This window comes from Limanda limanda, chromosome 20 (assembly GCF_963576545.1).
Source record: "Limanda limanda chromosome 20, fLimLim1.1, whole genome shotgun sequence".
Taxonomy (NCBI): Eukaryota; Metazoa; Chordata; class Actinopteri; order Pleuronectiformes; family Pleuronectidae; genus Limanda; species Limanda limanda.
Window position 1 is genome coordinate 15,979,424 of NC_083655.1, and position 18,549 is coordinate 15,997,972.

At 39.2% G+C, this 18,549-nt stretch overlaps 2 protein-coding genes across 4 annotated transcripts; one reads left to right on the forward strand and one right to left on the reverse strand.

The window, feature by feature from the left end:
- Positions 1–760: 760 nt before the first annotated feature.
- Positions 761–7,690, reverse strand: rmdn1 (regulator of microtubule dynamics 1). Its single transcript, XM_061093456.1, has 10 exons — positions 7,545–7,690; positions 4,791–4,896; positions 4,091–4,175; positions 3,796–3,955; positions 3,558–3,647; positions 3,416–3,471; positions 1,629–1,716; positions 1,446–1,476; positions 1,145–1,278; positions 761–1,033 (listed from the first exon to the last, which is right to left on the reverse strand). The coding sequence occupies exons 1-10, from the start codon at positions 7,671–7,673 to the stop codon at positions 992–994; spliced, it is 921 nt and encodes a 306-aa protein (XP_060949439.1). The 5' UTR covers positions 7,674–7,690; the 3' UTR covers positions 761–991.
- Positions 4,826–18,515, forward strand: LOC133026573 (copine-3-like). Of its 3 annotated transcripts, none has more exons than XM_061093455.1 (17): positions 4,826–4,929; positions 8,106–8,427; positions 9,462–9,625; positions 10,499–10,678; positions 10,763–10,837; positions 12,079–12,150; positions 12,241–12,318; positions 12,402–12,491; positions 13,908–14,006; positions 14,110–14,193; positions 14,300–14,359; positions 14,467–14,600; positions 15,392–15,446; positions 15,746–15,797; positions 15,886–16,019; positions 16,358–16,591; positions 17,208–18,515. In XM_061093455.1, the coding sequence occupies exons 3-17, from the start codon at positions 9,467–9,469 to the stop codon at positions 17,325–17,327; spliced, it is 1,626 nt and encodes a 541-aa protein (XP_060949438.1). In that variant the 5' UTR covers positions 4,826–4,929; positions 8,106–8,427; positions 9,462–9,466; the 3' UTR covers positions 17,328–18,515. The 3 variants fall into 3 exon arrangements, with proteins under 3 accessions (XP_060949438.1, XP_060949437.1, XP_060949436.1); XM_061093454.1 differs by having other exon boundaries at positions 4,826–4,922; XM_061093453.1 differs by having other exon boundaries at positions 4,826–4,912.
- Positions 18,516–18,549: the final 34 nt, after the last annotated feature.

Genomic DNA, 18,549 nt, shown 5'->3' on the forward strand with positions numbered 1-18,549 from the left:
ATAACTGGTATTGTTCTGATTGGATTTTGCCTCTGGAAAGAAGCATATTTAATAAATGTATCTGACCATCTTTACAGCTGCTCTGAATTCATTTCTGAACAATCAGTTGAAGTAATCAGTTTGTCCAGGACTGATGCCAATGAGAGCTGCAGGCTCATCTTGATTCCCTGGACCATATCTGAAATCAGATTCCACTAACTGAGTTAACTTGGGGTTTATTGTTATAATTGTGCATTAGCCTTCTCTGTTTTCATAAATCTGCCATGAACTCCAAAGCGTGTACTTGGAAGGAAAAATTAAGATGAAGAGCACTGAGGTTGATTACTTTTCCTCACTGTGCTCCACATGGGATTTATTGTACAGTGTATAGACAAGATGTGTGTTGTGTGTTAAGATTAATCGGATTTATAGCAGCTTCAGTGACTGCTCAGTTTCCTCAAACCTGCTTGTTGCTGTTCACAGCTTCTTTTTAACTTCATCAGATTACAACCCGATTGTTTTGTTTGAATTGAAATTAAGCTACCTTATCTGGGGAATAAGATGCAGACCGACCAGACAAAACCACTTTAGAGTCAAAAACTTTAACTCTTATTTAATTATAAATTATCAGTTGCAGCAGAAGCAGTGACCAAGGAAATATATTCGGTACGAGTAGATTTGAAGTCTTCATCAGTCAGGAATGAATGAATTAAATGTTAAAAAAGACAAAACAAGTCTGGGATAAGAGTGAAAACAAATTAACTTGCACTGGAGAAACAGCTACTTGTTACAGTTTGTTTATTAAATATCTCATTAAACATCCTCCAGTGAAACATATTTTTCCTTTAAAACACAAAATATATTATTTTCTTGATCAGAAACAGACTCTGGCTTATTGACTCAAAGGCATGAGGGATTCCTGTGTGCAAGGTCACTTATTATTATTCTACTGGGAATTAACTACAATAATCATAACAAGAGAGAAAGGAATTATCAACAGTCCTGGTCTGCGTCATCCATGTTTCTTCAGCAGGTCGACGGCTTCTTTATGGACCTGCAAAAAGGAGTAGACATAGTGTAAAACCAGCTGTTCACAATATTCCCTGAGGTATTTCCACATTTACCTGACGTTCACACAGTAAAATCATTTCATTATTGCACGCACGTCTTTGTCTTCCAGTGTGTGAGCAGGGTATTCTTGAGTTTTGGTTAACCACATCAGAGCTTTCTCCTTGTCCTTCATGGCCAAGTAGGTCTTCCCCAGCATCAGCAGGTTTTTACTGTAGAAGTCAGGATCAACTGAGAAGAACAGAGAACAGGCTCTTTGAGTTTAATGTGCGTTTCAAACCTTTGGAGGCTTCATTTACAAGCATGTTTTTTTCTAAAAGACTTTGAGCAGCAGCCAGTGGGAGAGCAAGCCGCCACAGTGAGTCTGTTAGTATGCAGCTGTTTGTTTTTTTCCCCACCTGCTTCAGCTTTCAGGAAGAATTCCAAAGCCTGAAAGAGAAAGACAGACATATGGGACTCTGTACAGCTTTGAGAAGATTGTTAATTCTAGTGACAGATCACTGATGTGCTTTTCAGCCTCGAGCTGCTCCGACTTCATGTAACCGGGACGTGACGAGTGATGAAGACAGATGAGGCCTCACCTCCTCGTAGGTGGACACAGGGGGCGAAGAAAAAAGGGCCGCCGCCACCTTGCGCTGATACCACGGCAGCTCGGCAAAAGCGAAGCACCTAAGAAAGACGAGACACGGGGATCATTTTACCAGAATAAAAGCCTATACGCTGCCCTGAGGAGTTTTCATCTAAACAAACGTGGAGTTCCGTTCACACACAGTGAGGTACAGTGTGTGTTTGACCTGAAAAACTTGAAAAGTCCTATTTGATTTATTTATATCTATGGTTTGAGAACTTTTAAAGGTTCAGTTTGTAGGATTTAGTGACATCTAGGGTTGAAGTTGCACTTTGCAGCTGGTTACCCCTCACCTCAACCTCCTCTTCCAAACATGAAAGAGAACCCGTGGTAGCCTTCAGTTGTCATAACAACAGGAACATAAACTGTATATATAGTCAGATGACATGACAGTTCCCGGAAATTGAAGATAACGCGTCTTGATTGCCCCCTGTTGGCTGGCTGCAGTATAAATCATGATCCCAGCCCACTCCAAGTTAGCAGATGGAACATGGACTAAAGTAGAAAGTCAAATGACTCGTCTTATAAATTAGCTTTGTATCCTTTTTGGTAATTCATGTGTTTATTTTTCCAGTAACTTTGGTTTTAATTATTTCCACCCATGCCAGTTTGTTTGTAAGAAGGATTACGCAAAAACGACTGGATGGATTGCCATGAAACTGGGTGGAAGGATGCAGTAGGGGTGAGGGAAAAACGTATTACATTTTCTTGCAGATCTGGATATAGGTTTTTTTATTAATCAATTTCTTAGAAATTGCTAGATATGGCGGTTTTCAACATTTTCCCCCTAAGATAATGCATGGATCTTAATGGAAAAAAAGCTGGCATATTAAGGGAACAGATATCTATGAATATGTGCCATTCCAGATACTTCTTGGATGCTACAAGAGTTGCTGGAACATGTGTTATCATGGGGACCTTTCTATTCCGTAACAACACTGAGATGCAGAGACTGGCTCCAAATGCGCAATATTTTGTATTTGAGGTATTTTGGAGACAGTGGAGACTCCATCTTTAGATTCAATATCCAAGAGTTTATTATCAAATGTATATATATATATATATATTCAGTTGTATATGTATATATATATATATATATATATATATATATATATATACACACACAACTGAAGAAAAAACAGTTGTGCAATTATGTGCAATAGTGCAAATATGCCACGGTGCTGGTGTTGTGGAGTTATTGCAGATTGGAGGAGTTTAAAAGTCTTATGGCTTTTACAGTCTTTGTCCAGGATCAATTTTAACTGGAGGACACAGCCAGAGTCTTCAAAACTGAAGCTAGTTGAGAGTGGATAAAATATGGTTAAAATCATTCATGATCACTATAACTAAGAAAAGGCAGCAGTTCGTGTGCGGTCCTTCCATTTGTGGCAGTGAACTATTGTCCGCCACACAACAGTCACGTCGCACTCTTTCAACTCAGATTGGCAAACGAGGGGAAACACAACACTGAAGTGATGTTTTGGGGGTTTAGATTAAAACCAGCAGTATTTTCCCCTTGGAAAGAACATTTTGTTTTTGTTTGATGGGGTGGCGGGTTAACAAAGTTTATTTTCTTTTAATTCTTTCCATTCTTTGGGCCTCAAATGGTGTCAAATGCTTCATTTTTGTTGACTGAAGAGTCTCCACTGCGGAGAGTCAGTTCCTTAAACCTGCCTGTCAAATCTAAAACAGACATGGCTGTTTTGAACTTTAAATCCCAAAAAGTAAAGGACAACTCACCAGTAACCCAAGATGTGTAAGGAAGTGGCGTCTTTGGGATTGAGCTCGACGGCCCTCTGGGAAAAAGACACACGTTTCACTTCAGGATATAATAAGTTGTGATACAGTGATGTAATACCGCGCGGGCCTGCTGTCCTCTCACCTCTAGATGTTCCCTGATGATGTACGAGTTCCCAATTTTCACTTTGATTCCCTCGTAATCCCCGACGTCACTGAGGCACACGGCGTACCACTGTGTCAGGAGAAGAACATAGCAGAGAGTTTGAAAGCTCTTATTAAAAATATGACAAACTTTCTCATAAAGGAGTGATAAACATTCTGTTGCCTAAGTTGAATCTGTCCATGAAGAATATAAGGGGAAACTGAAACCACCGCCTTACTTTGTGGGCAGCGAAACACTTGTCGTCTTTCTCCATCGCCCTCCTGGCGTATTCAAAGGCCTCCAATACCAGCTCCTTCTTCCGCTTGGCCTCCATGTTGGGCAGGAGGGACAGGTCCCGAGACGCCCGGGCCAGCCTCCACAGGACCTCTGCCTCATCACTGGGTGGACATGAGGGTATACAGATGGAGTGTGTGTGTGTGTGTGACAGAGCAGTTAGTCACTGTGGTCTGATATTATAGATGTAGTGAGTGTTTGAAATCTTTTGCTTTGGTGCCCCCTAGTGGCCTCCTCACCTGTCTTTGTACTGCAGCAGCAGCTGGTAGAGCTTCTCCGTGTCTGCACAGCTGTACAGGTAGTCGGCCTGCTCCAAAACCTCCTCTGCACACACACACACACAGACAACACAACACACAACAGTTAATTCAGTAGAAAGGAAATCACACGTTTATTTAAATTAAGCCATTAAAGGTATGAAGTCTTCATAACTTTCAAAAATCCATCAACTCTTCACTCATTCGGACTCGACCGACATCAAACCTCTTTTTGATTTGTTTAAGCAAAATTAACTTCTTAAAATGGGAATATTTGGTAGTTTCCTGCAGTGGCCCTGAAGTGTAATTTACATCAACAAAATACAACACACAAGAACAAACACCAAAAAGGAAAACACAAAAACAAATCATAAAAAACAACAAATTATAAGACACGACAACAAATGACAAAACATAAAAGCAAATAGGAAAACAAAGACATACTCACAAAACACAACAGCAATTCAGGACACACAACAATAAATCGTGAAAAACCACAAAAAATGACAAAACACAAATAAGTCACCACACCAACGTATCATCACACCATCACACGGACAGAGAGTGTTTTCTTTTCGTGTTTTGTGATTTGAACTTCAGGGCCACCACAGTCGCCCCATTCTCTGTGATGATGTCAGAATCCGAGTTTGAACAATGTGCCAGTAAACAGTTTGCCAACTACCTTTTCCTGCCGCATGGAGCACGGCTGAACTCTGCACCCAGTGGAAGGCTTCATACCCCAGGCAGGAGAGGGCAGGCAGCCCCAGGACCAGCGCAACACTCCCGCTCTGTGCGTACAAAAAGGTGATCACAGGTTAGAGGTAAAGTAGTTCTCTGGTGTTATTTACGAGGATCAGCACGAGTGGACCACAACGTAACCTGAGTCTGTGGGTCACTGCTCTCTTTACAGTAGAGTTTGATAAACTATAGTTAAACCACAAACTGAACCTGCTCTGATGAGAGCTGCTGCTGCTGCTAACCTCTCACCTACTAAATGACATTAGCAGCAGCTTTGCAAAGCCCTCAGCAGTTAGAACTGTTGGTCGGTTTATTTGCAGGTTGCAAACAAACATCAATGTGCATAACCGTCATCTGCTGTATCTTCTCGGTGGAAGTCTTCAAGGGGCATTCTACCATAATAATAAAAACTTTATTTATATAGCACCTTTAAAAAAAAGAAGCTATTACAAAGTTCTATTAAAGAAAAAAAGGCAACAACTAACTTAATACATTATTTTAAGTCAAAGACCAGTTGAATAACACAATAAAAAACTGTTCAAAGCGATGGTGAAAGAAAGAGATTAAAAAAAACACCCAATAAATCCTATTATGTAAGAGCCATCTAGTAGAAGTCAGGTTTGAGAGATGATGTAAAAGCAAACACTGATGTTTCTAGAATGAGTTCCTCATGTTAACTCTTCCAGACATTTATTGGGTCCCAACAGCAAATTAAACCAGTCTCCTTTGGTCTGAGGAATTTCTAACAGGGTCTTATCTCTCAAGCTACAGGCTGGTGAGGACTGATTAAGAGGCTTAGCTCACTAGCTCCATGTCAAACCATGCAGGGCCAATTGGACGTCAACAACAATATTTTCAAATCAATTCTTAGAACACACAGGCTGTCAGTGACGGGAAGCTAAAATAGGATAGGATCATGCTTTCATGATATGATGACTTCATTTTAAACACACAAAAGCTGTGCAGTCACTTTTTGGCAAAAGCATGTAGAAGCTGCGTTAGAATAATCCAGCCTGGAATTAATAAATCGCATGAATCCCTCTTTATACATTTGAAAAATGTTACAAAATAGATGATCTGATTCTGGATTTATACCTTAAAGTTGCAGTATGTAGAATTTAGTAACATAAAGTGCTGAAGTTGTATGTTGCAGCTGAACACCCCTCACCTCAACCTCCCCTTCCAAACATGAAACAGAACCTGTGGTAACCTTCAGTTCTCATAAAAACTCAAAGTATGTTTAGTTTGTCCAGTCTGGGCTACCACAAGAAACATGGCGGCCTCCAGAGAGGACACCCCCCCCCCCCCCCCCCCCCATGTAAATATAAAGTATTTCAATATAAAGGGCCCATTCTAGGGGATATTGAATAACAATTTGTGTAATTTAAATGAAACACACTCATGAAAACAAAACTAGGATTATTTTATATTACATTTCTGTCCACAGGTCCCTTTAACCTAAATCTTACACACTGGACCTTTCATTGGCGTAATTGTGTTAAGACTTGAGAGTGAGGTTCTGGTTTAAATCAGCTGAGGGTTTTTAACAGTGGGTACCACATGCTGAGCTTGAGAGGCAGGAGCTGAACTGGTTCTCGGGGCCTGTCATGAGGATTTCTCATTTGAGATGAGTCAAGCTGGACGACATTCGCTGCCACCCGGTCCTTTACGGCAGCTTGGCAACAGTACAGAAGAGATCATGTGGCTGATTCGGATGGTTTACAGGACAAATTCACCAGAGTGTCATACATGTGACAGCTGAATACCCCCCACATCCCCCTCCCCCTCCAACAGGAGAGGGAACCTGGGGTAGCCTTTTGTTGTCGTGACAACTCAAAAGGTGTTTGGTTCGTCCAGTCTGGAATACTGTATACACCATGGTGGCCTCTGTTGACAGAACCAGCTCCCTATGTCAACATAAAGTATTTAAATATAAACGGCCCATTCTAGAGTAAAGAAAGCATAGATTCCCACAATTTAGATGTTCATACACATTTTGATCAATGGACTTCCATGACTTTTCAATAACTTTAAACAAAATGTCCATGACCAAACATTGTGAAATCTTGGTGTATACATGAAAAAGTGACAAAATTTTGTATTTAAGCTACCAATGAGAATTCCAAAGCATACAGTATACCTTGAATTACACAAATGAATGAGATAATAGTTTGATTGAGGTCTTTAACCCATGGCATGTACTTTTTCCATTTGTAGCAAGCATGGTTAAAACTTCACTTCCCTGGCATAGTGCATTATCCCGCTTGCTTCCCCAATGAACTTTACAGTTAGCATGAGAGCCTATGCCTGCTTATATTTTGAGCGTATTTCTTTTAAAAGCATATGAATTATTTAAAACTCAGCGTAAATGAACGACATGAAAATATGAATATAACAAATTTTCATGACTTCTCCAAAACTTTGGGGGTTTTTAAAAATATTTAAATAAGTACTTTTCCAGGCCTGGAAATAACATTTTACAATTCCATGACTTTTCCAGGTTTTCCATGACCGTAGGAACCCTGATCTTACACACTGGACCTTTAAGAAACTGTCCTTATTGACTATGTGCTGGGTTGATGTTGTCAGATGTTTCTCAATGATAACAATATATCATCATATCATTTTTGTAGATCGCAGTTATAGCAAATAGGTGTGAAAACATCAGTATGTGAGAATGAAGCCGGGTGTTATTTACGGTGAGAGTAGCAGCGGTCCTGGAGCCGGTCCAGTAGAACCGGTGTGTTGCCCGGACCCCGGCGCCTTTAGCACCGGACACCTGAGGTAAAGCCCTGCTCACGAACCGCGTCAACACCCGAGCCGCCATCGGGTCCAAGTTCCAAGTGTTCGAATCCCAGGTTGTCTATATACAGTTGTAGCAAGGAGCATTCAAGAGCAGGCAGGGAAAACGTTGCTGAATGACATACCTGCTTCTCGTTTCAGTGTCTTAACATTCTGACCGGTTGGGTTGAATTCACATAACTTCTCACTATCGTTGTGTAGGTTTTCAGGTTGTAATTTCACATAGTTTTTAATCAGAATTTCACATCAATATTATGTACAGATTGAGTTTGGAAGACGTATTAGCCTTTCTAAATGTTATTTCCTTATGACCAGACAATTAGGCGGTTTATAAAGTATATATATATAAAGTGATATCAAACAACTACAGTTCAACCATATACGATCAATGAGTTCAACACATCTAAACAACGGGGGGTCTTTTAGCGGCTAAAATCAATGTTTCTCTTGAACGCAGCCCGGGGAGCTCTGTGCCGCCCGCTTATGAAGTCGATGGGAAACAAGCCCCACTCGTTAAAGTTCCGCGGTAAAACTATCCAGGCTGTTGCGCGGTCCGGTGTCAGTGGAACATGTCAGTCGGGCAGTCTGAAGTCAGCAGAGACCCAATAGCTGCGGGTGTGGCCCAGAAGGAAGAGAGCGGGCCGCTGGGAGACTGAGGCCGGAGGAGGAGGACGGATCTCTGGGCGGCTCCGCTCCCGCTGCTCAGCTGTTGCTGTCATACAAACGTGTCCGGAGCCACTGCAGGCTCTTCGGGATTCGACCTGTCAACAAGTAAACAGGTAAATAAATCCGAGTCACTTTATAGATCATGAGACAACAGGTCAGTGCTTCACTGGTTTGGTTGGTGGTGTTAGTTCTGCTGCAGGAGGCCGCCAGACCCACCACCATGCACCCGCCGCATGTCACTGTCCAGACTCTTTGACTCTCGTATTATTCATGTAATAGCTGCAATGCACCGAAGCAGTAAGCAACGTTAAATATATATTATATCTGAAATGTTGGGAAGTAATTATTACAATATTAATAATACATTTATATATATTATATTTAATATATTGTTAGTCTTTTTGCATCATGTTTCTATTTCAATATAATGTGCCAGTGTCAGTATAATGTGCCAAACTTCAATATCATTTGCAATATTTCAATATTAGGTGCAATATTTCAATATCATTTGCCATATTTCAATATTAGGTGTAAAATACCATATTGCTTTCTCCTTCATCACTTCTACTTCGTGCCTCTTTTGTCTATTATTAGTTTATCTGCCTCATGTAACTTGCTTTTTTTTATTGTTAACTTTATTCTCATTTTGTTGTTAGTTACTACTAGGTACCTGTTCTCTGTTACTTGGTATACAGTTTATAATTTTATTTAATTGACAATGCACTTATATTTTTTGACTTTTTACTTACTTAATAATAATAATAATTATAATAATAATAATCCATTATATTGTTGATACAATAACCTTGGAGCAAACTGGCAAAACAAAAAGCCATTACAAGGTGCTTCACGAAGAGGACAACAGAAGAATACAAACATCTCTTCAAAAGGAATTTCAAATTAAAGACAACAAATTATATATCAAATCAAGGACAGCAGATAAAAAATTAAGAATTTAAAGGATTGGAAAAAGTAAAGGATAAAAGAAGTAATAGCAACCCAGAAAAAACTTAGAAATTAAAACCCATTCCAAGTAGAAGTTGTAAGCAGCAAAAATATTTAGCACATGTACCTAAAAAACAAAAGTGCTCAAGTACAGTGCATGAGAGTTTATACTTCATCTCTCTGACATTATTTGTGTGATAAGCTGCCATGGCCTCAGGGGGAGCCTCAGCCCCAGGAGTCACCCAATGGGCCACTAAGGTGGAGCTGACCATCTCCTGTGACAACCTCCTGGACATGGATGTCTTCTCCAAGTCTGATCCTCTGTGCGCCTTGTATATCAACACTTCAGGCTCCCACTGGTATGAGGTCTGTATTCGGTTGAATCACCCATGACTTTCAGCTCCCTACACCAGAAGAGCTGCTGCTAAAACAGATACACCAAACGCTCTTTTAGAAAGCTTGATATTTATTACATTTCCTCGCTGAATGTTGGAGATAAACACTGGTTTTACCAACTTTTAGGTCTTTATAACTGATGAACAGTTCAGCATTACTATGGAACTCTCTGGGCCTGAATCTGGAAACTTAAGCTAAGGATATCAATAGATCTATCAGAGATGAACTCCACAAAATGTCCCATAAAATGAGACATTATCTGGAGTTTGCCTTTCACATATGAAGAATGTAGCAGGAGATCATTGAGGTAACACACATTCACAACAAGAGGAAAACATCCAGAACATTCAGGCGAGGAGTTACCCTGAGCAGAGCGTGAAGGAGATGATGTATAAATTCTGCACCAGAAATTACTTGTTTGTTTACAGCACATTAACACTGGTGTCAGACCTTATTGCCCCAAACTCTTGAATCTTATGCACGGAACGTCCTTTTCACCCCTGAAATATTTATATTCTTGTTGTTTTTATCAGTTAGAAATGTCACTGACACATCCAGTCGCTTTTTCAGAACATTTTCCCCCTGTATTCTCACATTGACTCATGCAGACATTTTCCGGATATTTGACCAGGAGGCCGGTAGGAAAAGTTCCAGAAAATGTCCAGAGCAACTGACTCTAACCTTTGCATTCTTACAAATGGCCCCTCTGGAAAGTTTCATGAAAATGTCCTGAAACTTTGCCTCTGTGAAATCAGCTTTCTAAACTTCTCACAGATTGTAGATGTAGTCGAAGCCCTCTGACCTGAGCTTACACTAGATGTGTGTTGTTTCTTTGTGAATCAGTTTGGACGCACCGAGATGATCCTGAACTGCCTGAATCCAAAGTTTGCCAAGAAGTTTGTCGTCGACTACTATTTCGAGATGGTGCAGAAGCTGAAGTTTTGCGTGTATGACATCGACAACAATACCTATGACCTGAGTGATGATGATTTTCTGGGGGAGCTTGAATGCACCCTGGGTCAGGTGAGCGTCACCGTGGTGTACGGTTTAAACCAAATCTTTGCTCCTCCCTGCACATCTTTCTGACGCAGTGTCTTTTGTGTTCAGATTGTTTCCAGCAAGCAGCTGACTCGGTCTCTGTTGTTGACAGACAAGAGGCCTGCAGGTCGGGGGACCATAACAGTGAGTGGGCTCTTTCCTCATCTCCTAATAGACGTATAGGAGCTCTGCTGTTAATGAGATACTTTCCTTGTTAACACAGAGACACTGTATGGAATACAGAACATAAATAAACAGATTAGACTTCTAACTGTTTTTTATTCACAAAATGGGAACTTCCATCAGTGCTAAGTGCTAGAGACAAACACGTACACCGTTTTTGAAGTGCTGTACAAGGTAATAATGTTTTTTGCAGGCTTGAAAATATGTTATTATATAATAATATAATAATAAACTTATTTTTAGTAGTATTAGGAACACTTTTCGGGAAAAAATAATGAGATGTCAAGTATATAGTCGCAGAGAAGAAAGAACCATACAGACGCGGCTCTGATGTGGTGGAAATGTTCAGTTGACTGCATTGTTGGTTACAGGGGCGTGACAGTCAAAGGCCTTTCATTGTTTCTCAAGAAACAATGAGGTTGGTTCAAGTTTTTGATCCGAAAGAAGTGAAACTCTGGCGAGCACTGGGTCTCCTTGGTGCTTATTGACTTTTTTTCTCGTGATATTATGACATTATTCTTGAAATCTCAAGATTTTTTTTCTTAATTTCTTCATTGTGGCCTTAATAAACCCTCATACGACACCGTACTATTACTTACTAATACCGTCCTATGGGTTTAACTCATGTCTCTAACAACTTTTAGTTTGGGTGAACTGGACATACTTGTTGTTCCTCTGAAGCAGAAATTCAGTTTTAAATCTCAACTAAAACTTATATCTTTTTTAACAAAATCCAAGTTTTAAGGGATTATCTCTGAAAATACTTTTATAGAACAGTGCAAGGTTGTAAAAAATGAAAAAGTGGACAGCAAGAAATAAAACAATATTTACAGTATGGTACATTTTTTTATTCAGTGGTTACAGTACATGTACAGTGGCTTCAGGAAGTAAACTGACTCTTTACTAAAATGTGTTGCAGATCAATTTTAAATGGATAAAAATGCAGTTTAGTTTCAGATAATAAAGTGTGGAAAGAGTGAAAGACCTGAATATTTGCTGAAGCTACATGTAAATACAAAGACATTTTATCCCAATTGATTTTTGACTATTCATTGCTTCTCTCTTGTCAGTACATGATATAATAACAGTTTTATGGCTGGATTTAAAATATGAACACGCTTTGAATGTGAGTTGTCTCACATTACTAAATGCTCCAAAATATAAAACTGAAGGGTTTTAATTCATTTTCTCTTTTCCAATAGATCTGTGCTGAAGAAATAACAGACACAAGAGTGGCTGAATTTGAGGTGTCTGGCCGCAGGATGGACAAAAAGGTACTGAAGCTCATTTTAGGTCTGACAACTGGCTTTTAATTTCCGTTACCTGTAAATGCTGTGTGTTATTAATCTGATTTGCTTGTTCAGTATTTGTGGTGGTCCGACCCTTTCCTGGAGTTGTACAAGCAGACGGAGACCGGCTGGCAGCTGGCTCACAGGACAGAGGTGCACACATTTACAAACGGCTCATTCACTTGCTCGCATTGAACTGTTGTGGACATGTGGTTCATTTGAACCTGTTTATGTAGGTTGTGCACAACAATCTAAACCCAATATGGAGACCCTTCCGCATCTCTATGCGATCTCTCTGCGGAGGAGATGTGGAGAAGCCCATTAAGGTAAAAGTCTTTTTTCTTTGCTCCGTTGAATGCAGCCTATTAACATGATGTGTTTTCTTAAACTACCCCCACAACAACGCTTCTTTCGTTGGCTTGATTTACTCACAAACTAATTACATATTTTCTGATTGTATTTTTTCCCCCTGTCCATCTTAAAGTGCTGCTTGCTACCCGGCTGGATGTGAGTGTGCGTGCACGATTAATTATGTCATCATAGAAAGGTGTGCATTTTTTACTATGTTCTTTATACTCAGCTTAGTTACTGTGTTTACATCATAGACTGTACGTAAAGATGGACGTCTACACTTCTTCTGAAATCAGTTACTAATCATGAAATCCCTATTTAGTAAGTTCGCCATTGTTTAGTGCTGAACAACTGTTTAGCGAATTTGGTTCTACCCAATAAATTGGACTTATTGTTTCCCAAAGGGTATCGTGAAAAGTAGTTTTCAACAGATCGTTACTAACTGAGCAACATCATGCATTGCAGTCATGTCAGCCATCTTTATAATCGGTCTATGGTTTACGCTGATAGCGAAAGGTAATTGGTTATTTGTGCATGTGAATTGTCACCGTTATAATTTAGCATAGGGTTTGACTAGTATTACTAAATGAGGAATCTCCCTTGCTGACCACAGATATGTATTATGTTATTATGATTTTAGAATTTAGGACTAGATGGTGAATATTCCCTGTATGTTGGAAGGTAAGATAAGTTACCAACTACCAGTATATGTTGGGAGGTACAGCCGGTCCAGTTGATGTTATTGGATGATAGTGACCACCATGATTTTATTAAAGGTTCAGTGAGTAGTTAGGGACATCTAGTGTTGAAGTTGCATGTTGCAGTTGAATAACCCTCCAATCCCCCTCCCATTGTAAACATGATAGAGAACCTGAAGCCTTCAGTTGTCATAAAAAATCAAAAAGGGGCTTAGTTTGTCCAGTCTGGGCTACTGTAAAAAAACATGGCGGCTTCATTAGAGAGGTCCTGCTCCAGATGTAAATATGAAGTATTTCAATATAAAACGGCCCAATATAAGGTAAAGAAAACAACAATTTATAGAATTTAGAGGAAACACATTAGTGAAAACATCACTAGAATTGTTTTATATAAAATTTCTGCTAATAGATCCCTTTCACTTAGATCTATACACACACCTTTAACTAAGTATTATATATTTCTGATTGAACTGAAGAGCTTGTAAATTAAGAACGGGAGGATTTTCTCTAGTAGTCTTAAAAATTGTAGATAAACATTTTTTACCAACATTACTTTTAGCATTTACGCATTAAAACCTATTCATGTTAAATACAATTGAAATCTATGTTCAGATGGCTAGAAGCAGCAGTGTTAGTAATGTCTGTAGAAAAGCTGCGTCACCTGTTTCAGTAAGTTTCTCTCATCGTCCTCAGGTGGACTGTTACGACCATCGCGTCAGTGGCTCCCATGATCTCATTGGAAGCTTTCAAACCACACTGGCAGAGTTGCAAGTGGGAACACACATTTCCCCGGTGAGTCTTTTATGTGTCTGTGTGTTGATTCGAGCCCCACCAATACAAGGCCTTGTTACTTATTAATACGTGGCTTAAATATGACTTGTCTTCTCACTTGCAGGCTGAATTCGAGTGCATAAACCCGAAAAAGTTAAAGAAGAAAAACTATAAAAACTCTGGGGTCATTTGCGTCAAGCGCTGCCAGGTAACGGGTTAGAAATTGGGACTTTTTTGACGTCTACATTTTAACTTGATCTCTGTCAGTCAGTGTGTTTTCTGCTGCTGCGTCCACACATCTTTTTCTCTCTAAGTTGGTGAAGGACTACACCTTCCTGGATTATATCATGGGCGGTTGTCAGATCAACTTCACTGTGAGTTTGGAAACATTGGACACACGATGTGACATATTTCATGTTTGCATGTGATCACTGAGAGATTCAGGACGTCTTGACCCGTAACCTCTCTCGTCTCTGGCTAGATCGCCATTGACTTCACAGGCTCTAACGGGGATCCAAGCTCTCCACGCTCCCTCCACTACGTCAACCCTGATGGCTACAACGAATACCTGGCAGCCATCTGGGCAGTGGGTAATGTCATCCAGGACTATGACAGGTAAACCCAAACTGAGCTTTGTCCCACAAAAGATTTATCTTATAGTATAAACAATGCAGAAAAGATGTGCATTTCAGTTTATAATTTACATACAAATATTTCCTTAATTGAATTTCGATATATTGGGCTGTATCTGTGTTTTCTTTTTCTTCATAGCTATATATATATATTTCATTACATTACATATCATTTAGCTGAAGCTTTTATCCAAAGCGACTTACAATAAGTGCATTCAGCTATTATTTATAAAAAAAAAGATAATGGTTAAACTGTAAAATATCAGGACTTAATCACATTTCTTTTTCATAATGGTATTTATAATGATGATATAGGAGAAATGGCCACATAAATGTGTGTGTGTATTCAAAATGTTTTACCGCCCAATACCAGCACCTGTCTCCAAAATCTATATCAGTCAAGATACTTAATTTTCATCTTTTTTATGACCATGCGGCAGAGAAATAAAATCAATTTTAAAGACTTAAAGTGAACATTGCATTGAAACAAAAATGCTCAACAACTTAGATGAACAAAACAAAACAAACTTTCAGAAGTATTCCAAGTGTTGGTATGTCAGTTTTACTGGTTTTAACTGGCACCTCATGTGTTTCACTACAAGACTAAGAATAGTACTTGGTTGTTAAAAAATATTTTCTTTAACATTTGTTTTAATCAATGCCAGTATCAAACTAGTTGGATACGATTTCTTGCAACAGTCACACTCTTCTGGAATTTGTTTAATATGTGCTGATGATTTACCTACCTTTTATTTTGTGTATCTTTTTGTGTAGTAACAAAATGTTTCCTGTCTTTGGTTTTGGAGCCAAGATCCCTCCCTCCTGGCAGGTGTGAAAAACTCAAATTTAAGGATACGATGAGGTTTTACTTCCTGTGCTTTCACTTTTCTCCAATGAACCAGTTGGATATGTTGAAGTAGATTAATGACGAATGGTTTAAATATGATGTTACAAAATATTTCTATGTTCATGGCCTAAGAGATAATATTATATTTTCATTTACCTTGCAATCAACTGTAATTTGAAAATAGCTTAATCATTGTTATCTATGTGATTGAACACGCAAATTATGAGATGAAGTCTAATTGTCACTGAATGTATTTCTAACAATTTAATATCCCCCCACAGGTTTCCCACGAGTTTCCCATCAATTTTAATCCAGCAAATCCATTCTGTGCAGGTAGGTGTACATTTGTCACAAGAGCACTACCTTTATCATTGCGGCACTGTGCTGCCATATGTACAGTATGTGTGTGTACATATTGCAGGCATAGAGGGAGTGGTGCAGGCCTACCAGCAGTGTCTACCCCAGCTGAAGCTCTGGGGTCCCACCAACTTTTCTCCGGTTATTGACCACGTCACCTGCTTCGCCAAACAAGCTCTCCGGCAGAACACGGCCTCGGTGAGTAGCTCAAAATCAGCTGTTGAAGTACCCAGTGGGGAATGTGAATCCAAGGTAGCTGATAAATCAAATCATTGTTAGAATCAGTTTTGAAAACAGGACGTATTGGATAATTTCAGAATTTAAATATTATTATTCTTTCAATTTGTTTTTCTAGAAGTTCTGTGGAAGGGCATATCAAATTAACAACATTTACAGCAACTTGCCACAAGTATAATCTAAATGAAACCCACTAGTTATACGATTATATTTTAGGATCAAGTGGAAACTAATTATCATTTGAATGATTGGCTCTTTGTGTTCTTTATATCTGATCAGTTCTCTCTGTCCATCTGCAGCAATACTTCGTGCTGCTCATCATCACAGATGGAGTGATCACAGACATGGATCAGACATGTGCTGCGATAGTAGAGGCCTCCCGTCTGCCCATGTCCATCATCATAGTGGGCGTGGGCGATGCTGACTTCAGCGCAATGGAGTTCCTCGACAGCGACGACAAGCTGCTGCGTTCGCCGACCGGTGACACCGCTGCGAGAGACATCGTCCAGTTTGTGCCCTTCAGGGATTTCCAAGTAAGCAGCAGCGCAAACCTTTGCATTAATGTAACAGAATTTCAGAGTTTATTCGAAAATATTTAATATTCCAATATCACTTTGTATAATTCGTATATACTGATTTACAAAAATCTCAAATAAAACATTTCACTCTTCACTTTTGTTAGTTTAGTTCTTCTTTACATCAGTCTCAATTGCTCCTTGATGTGAGCACTTAAATGTACAATACTTAGCTTTGGCCACAAGGGGTCTCACAATTAACACAATACCAAAAGACCTAGTTTGATGACATCGTCAATCAGCGTGGTATCATGGGATTTATTGTATTCACCATCTTTCCTTGTCCCGTAATGTTTGCCATTGGTTAACAAGCTACTGGCTAGCAGTGTATTTTTAGTTTTTCTAAGGCCTATGTTGTTTGGCCTGGAAGTTACAGCATGGCTGAATCACATATGACACTAATTAAAGGCGACCAAAATTAATTTGTATATGTGATATTAAGAAAATGTCCCTATAAACCCAAGTGTGTCCCAATAAGCTACTTAAACCACACAAGTTGGCACAAACACTGTAAGTGTGGGTGTTGGGATGAACCCAAACCCTTGCACTTTCTCATGTGACATTGTCGTTGCAGGGAAACAGCGTGGCCCTCGCCCAGAGCGTCCTGGCAGAGCTGCCCGATCAAGTGTCCTCCTTCTTCAATTCTTACAAGCTGAAGCCCCCAAATATATCCAGTGTTTCTGAGCCGTCTTAGAAAGGTGGGATAATTATCCCAAATACCTCATATCTACCACATGCCTGCATCTTGTGCACCCTCTTAACTAAGTTGCCTGTATGAATGGTGCAAAGCAACACCATGAATTGATATTTTACAGCTTGTGCTGTCGCGTGTAGAGGAAGACAATTATGGTCAAATCAAAGATTGTATATATATTATGTTTTGAAATTTGTTTTGAATTGTTGAAGATGAATTCCTGTGACATGATGCCTTGTAATGCATGAAATCACCAAGCAATCGTAATAAAAGTAATCACACTTTGCACTACGAGCGTTTCACTGTGACATGCTCCGATGGATCTGTTGATTAAATCGTTGTTTAAATGTTTTCCAGTCCTCTCCATGTATGAGCTTGTTTCACTGTTACTGTTACTGTTACTTTGCAGACTCTCTAGTCTCTCACTGCTCTAACGTCTTTGATTTGTGTGCGAAAGCTGTGTGGTCTTTCAGTGTGTGTCCAGGCAGTGAGCCTCTAGGAAAGTCTTGTGTCAGCAACCGCACCATCGATCTAAACTGACACAGTTCCTTTCTACAGGCGCACTGGGAGTCATCACGTCTGTTCTCCAGCCATTAAGTAAATGTGATTTAATAAATGTTTGAATGATCAAGGAGAACCGTGTTAGCAAGACAAGCAAGGCTGAGTGTCCACAGGTGTAGCGTCAGTATATGCTGCTTCTTATTTAACACTTGGAAATATCTAAATAAATAAAAGGTAAAATAACCTAAATAAATAATTGTTAAAATACATAAATGAATATATATATAAATACATTTAAAATTTGTAAATACATGTTAACATATATAGACAAGTAAATGTTCAAATACACGAATTAATAGATTTTATATATATAGAGGATTATATAAGTATATGTAAAAATACATAAAAAATATAAATGGATCAATGGATTCTATAAATACATGTACAAATATCACAATTTAAAAGTACATCAATGACATTTACAACAATACACAAATAAATAGAAACATAAATATTGCATAATTTTGGATGTATTCACTTGTTTATTTCTGCATTTATTATTTTTTTGGGAATGTGCACAGGCGGTAATGCAAAGTATGATTCCAGTTACAACTGCTGTAATATGGACAATATGTGATGAGATAAATAAGAGAAGAGAAGAGACCATAAAGACAATTCTTCCTCTGAGATTGTGACGTGGACTTTGTATTAGTCAGACTGA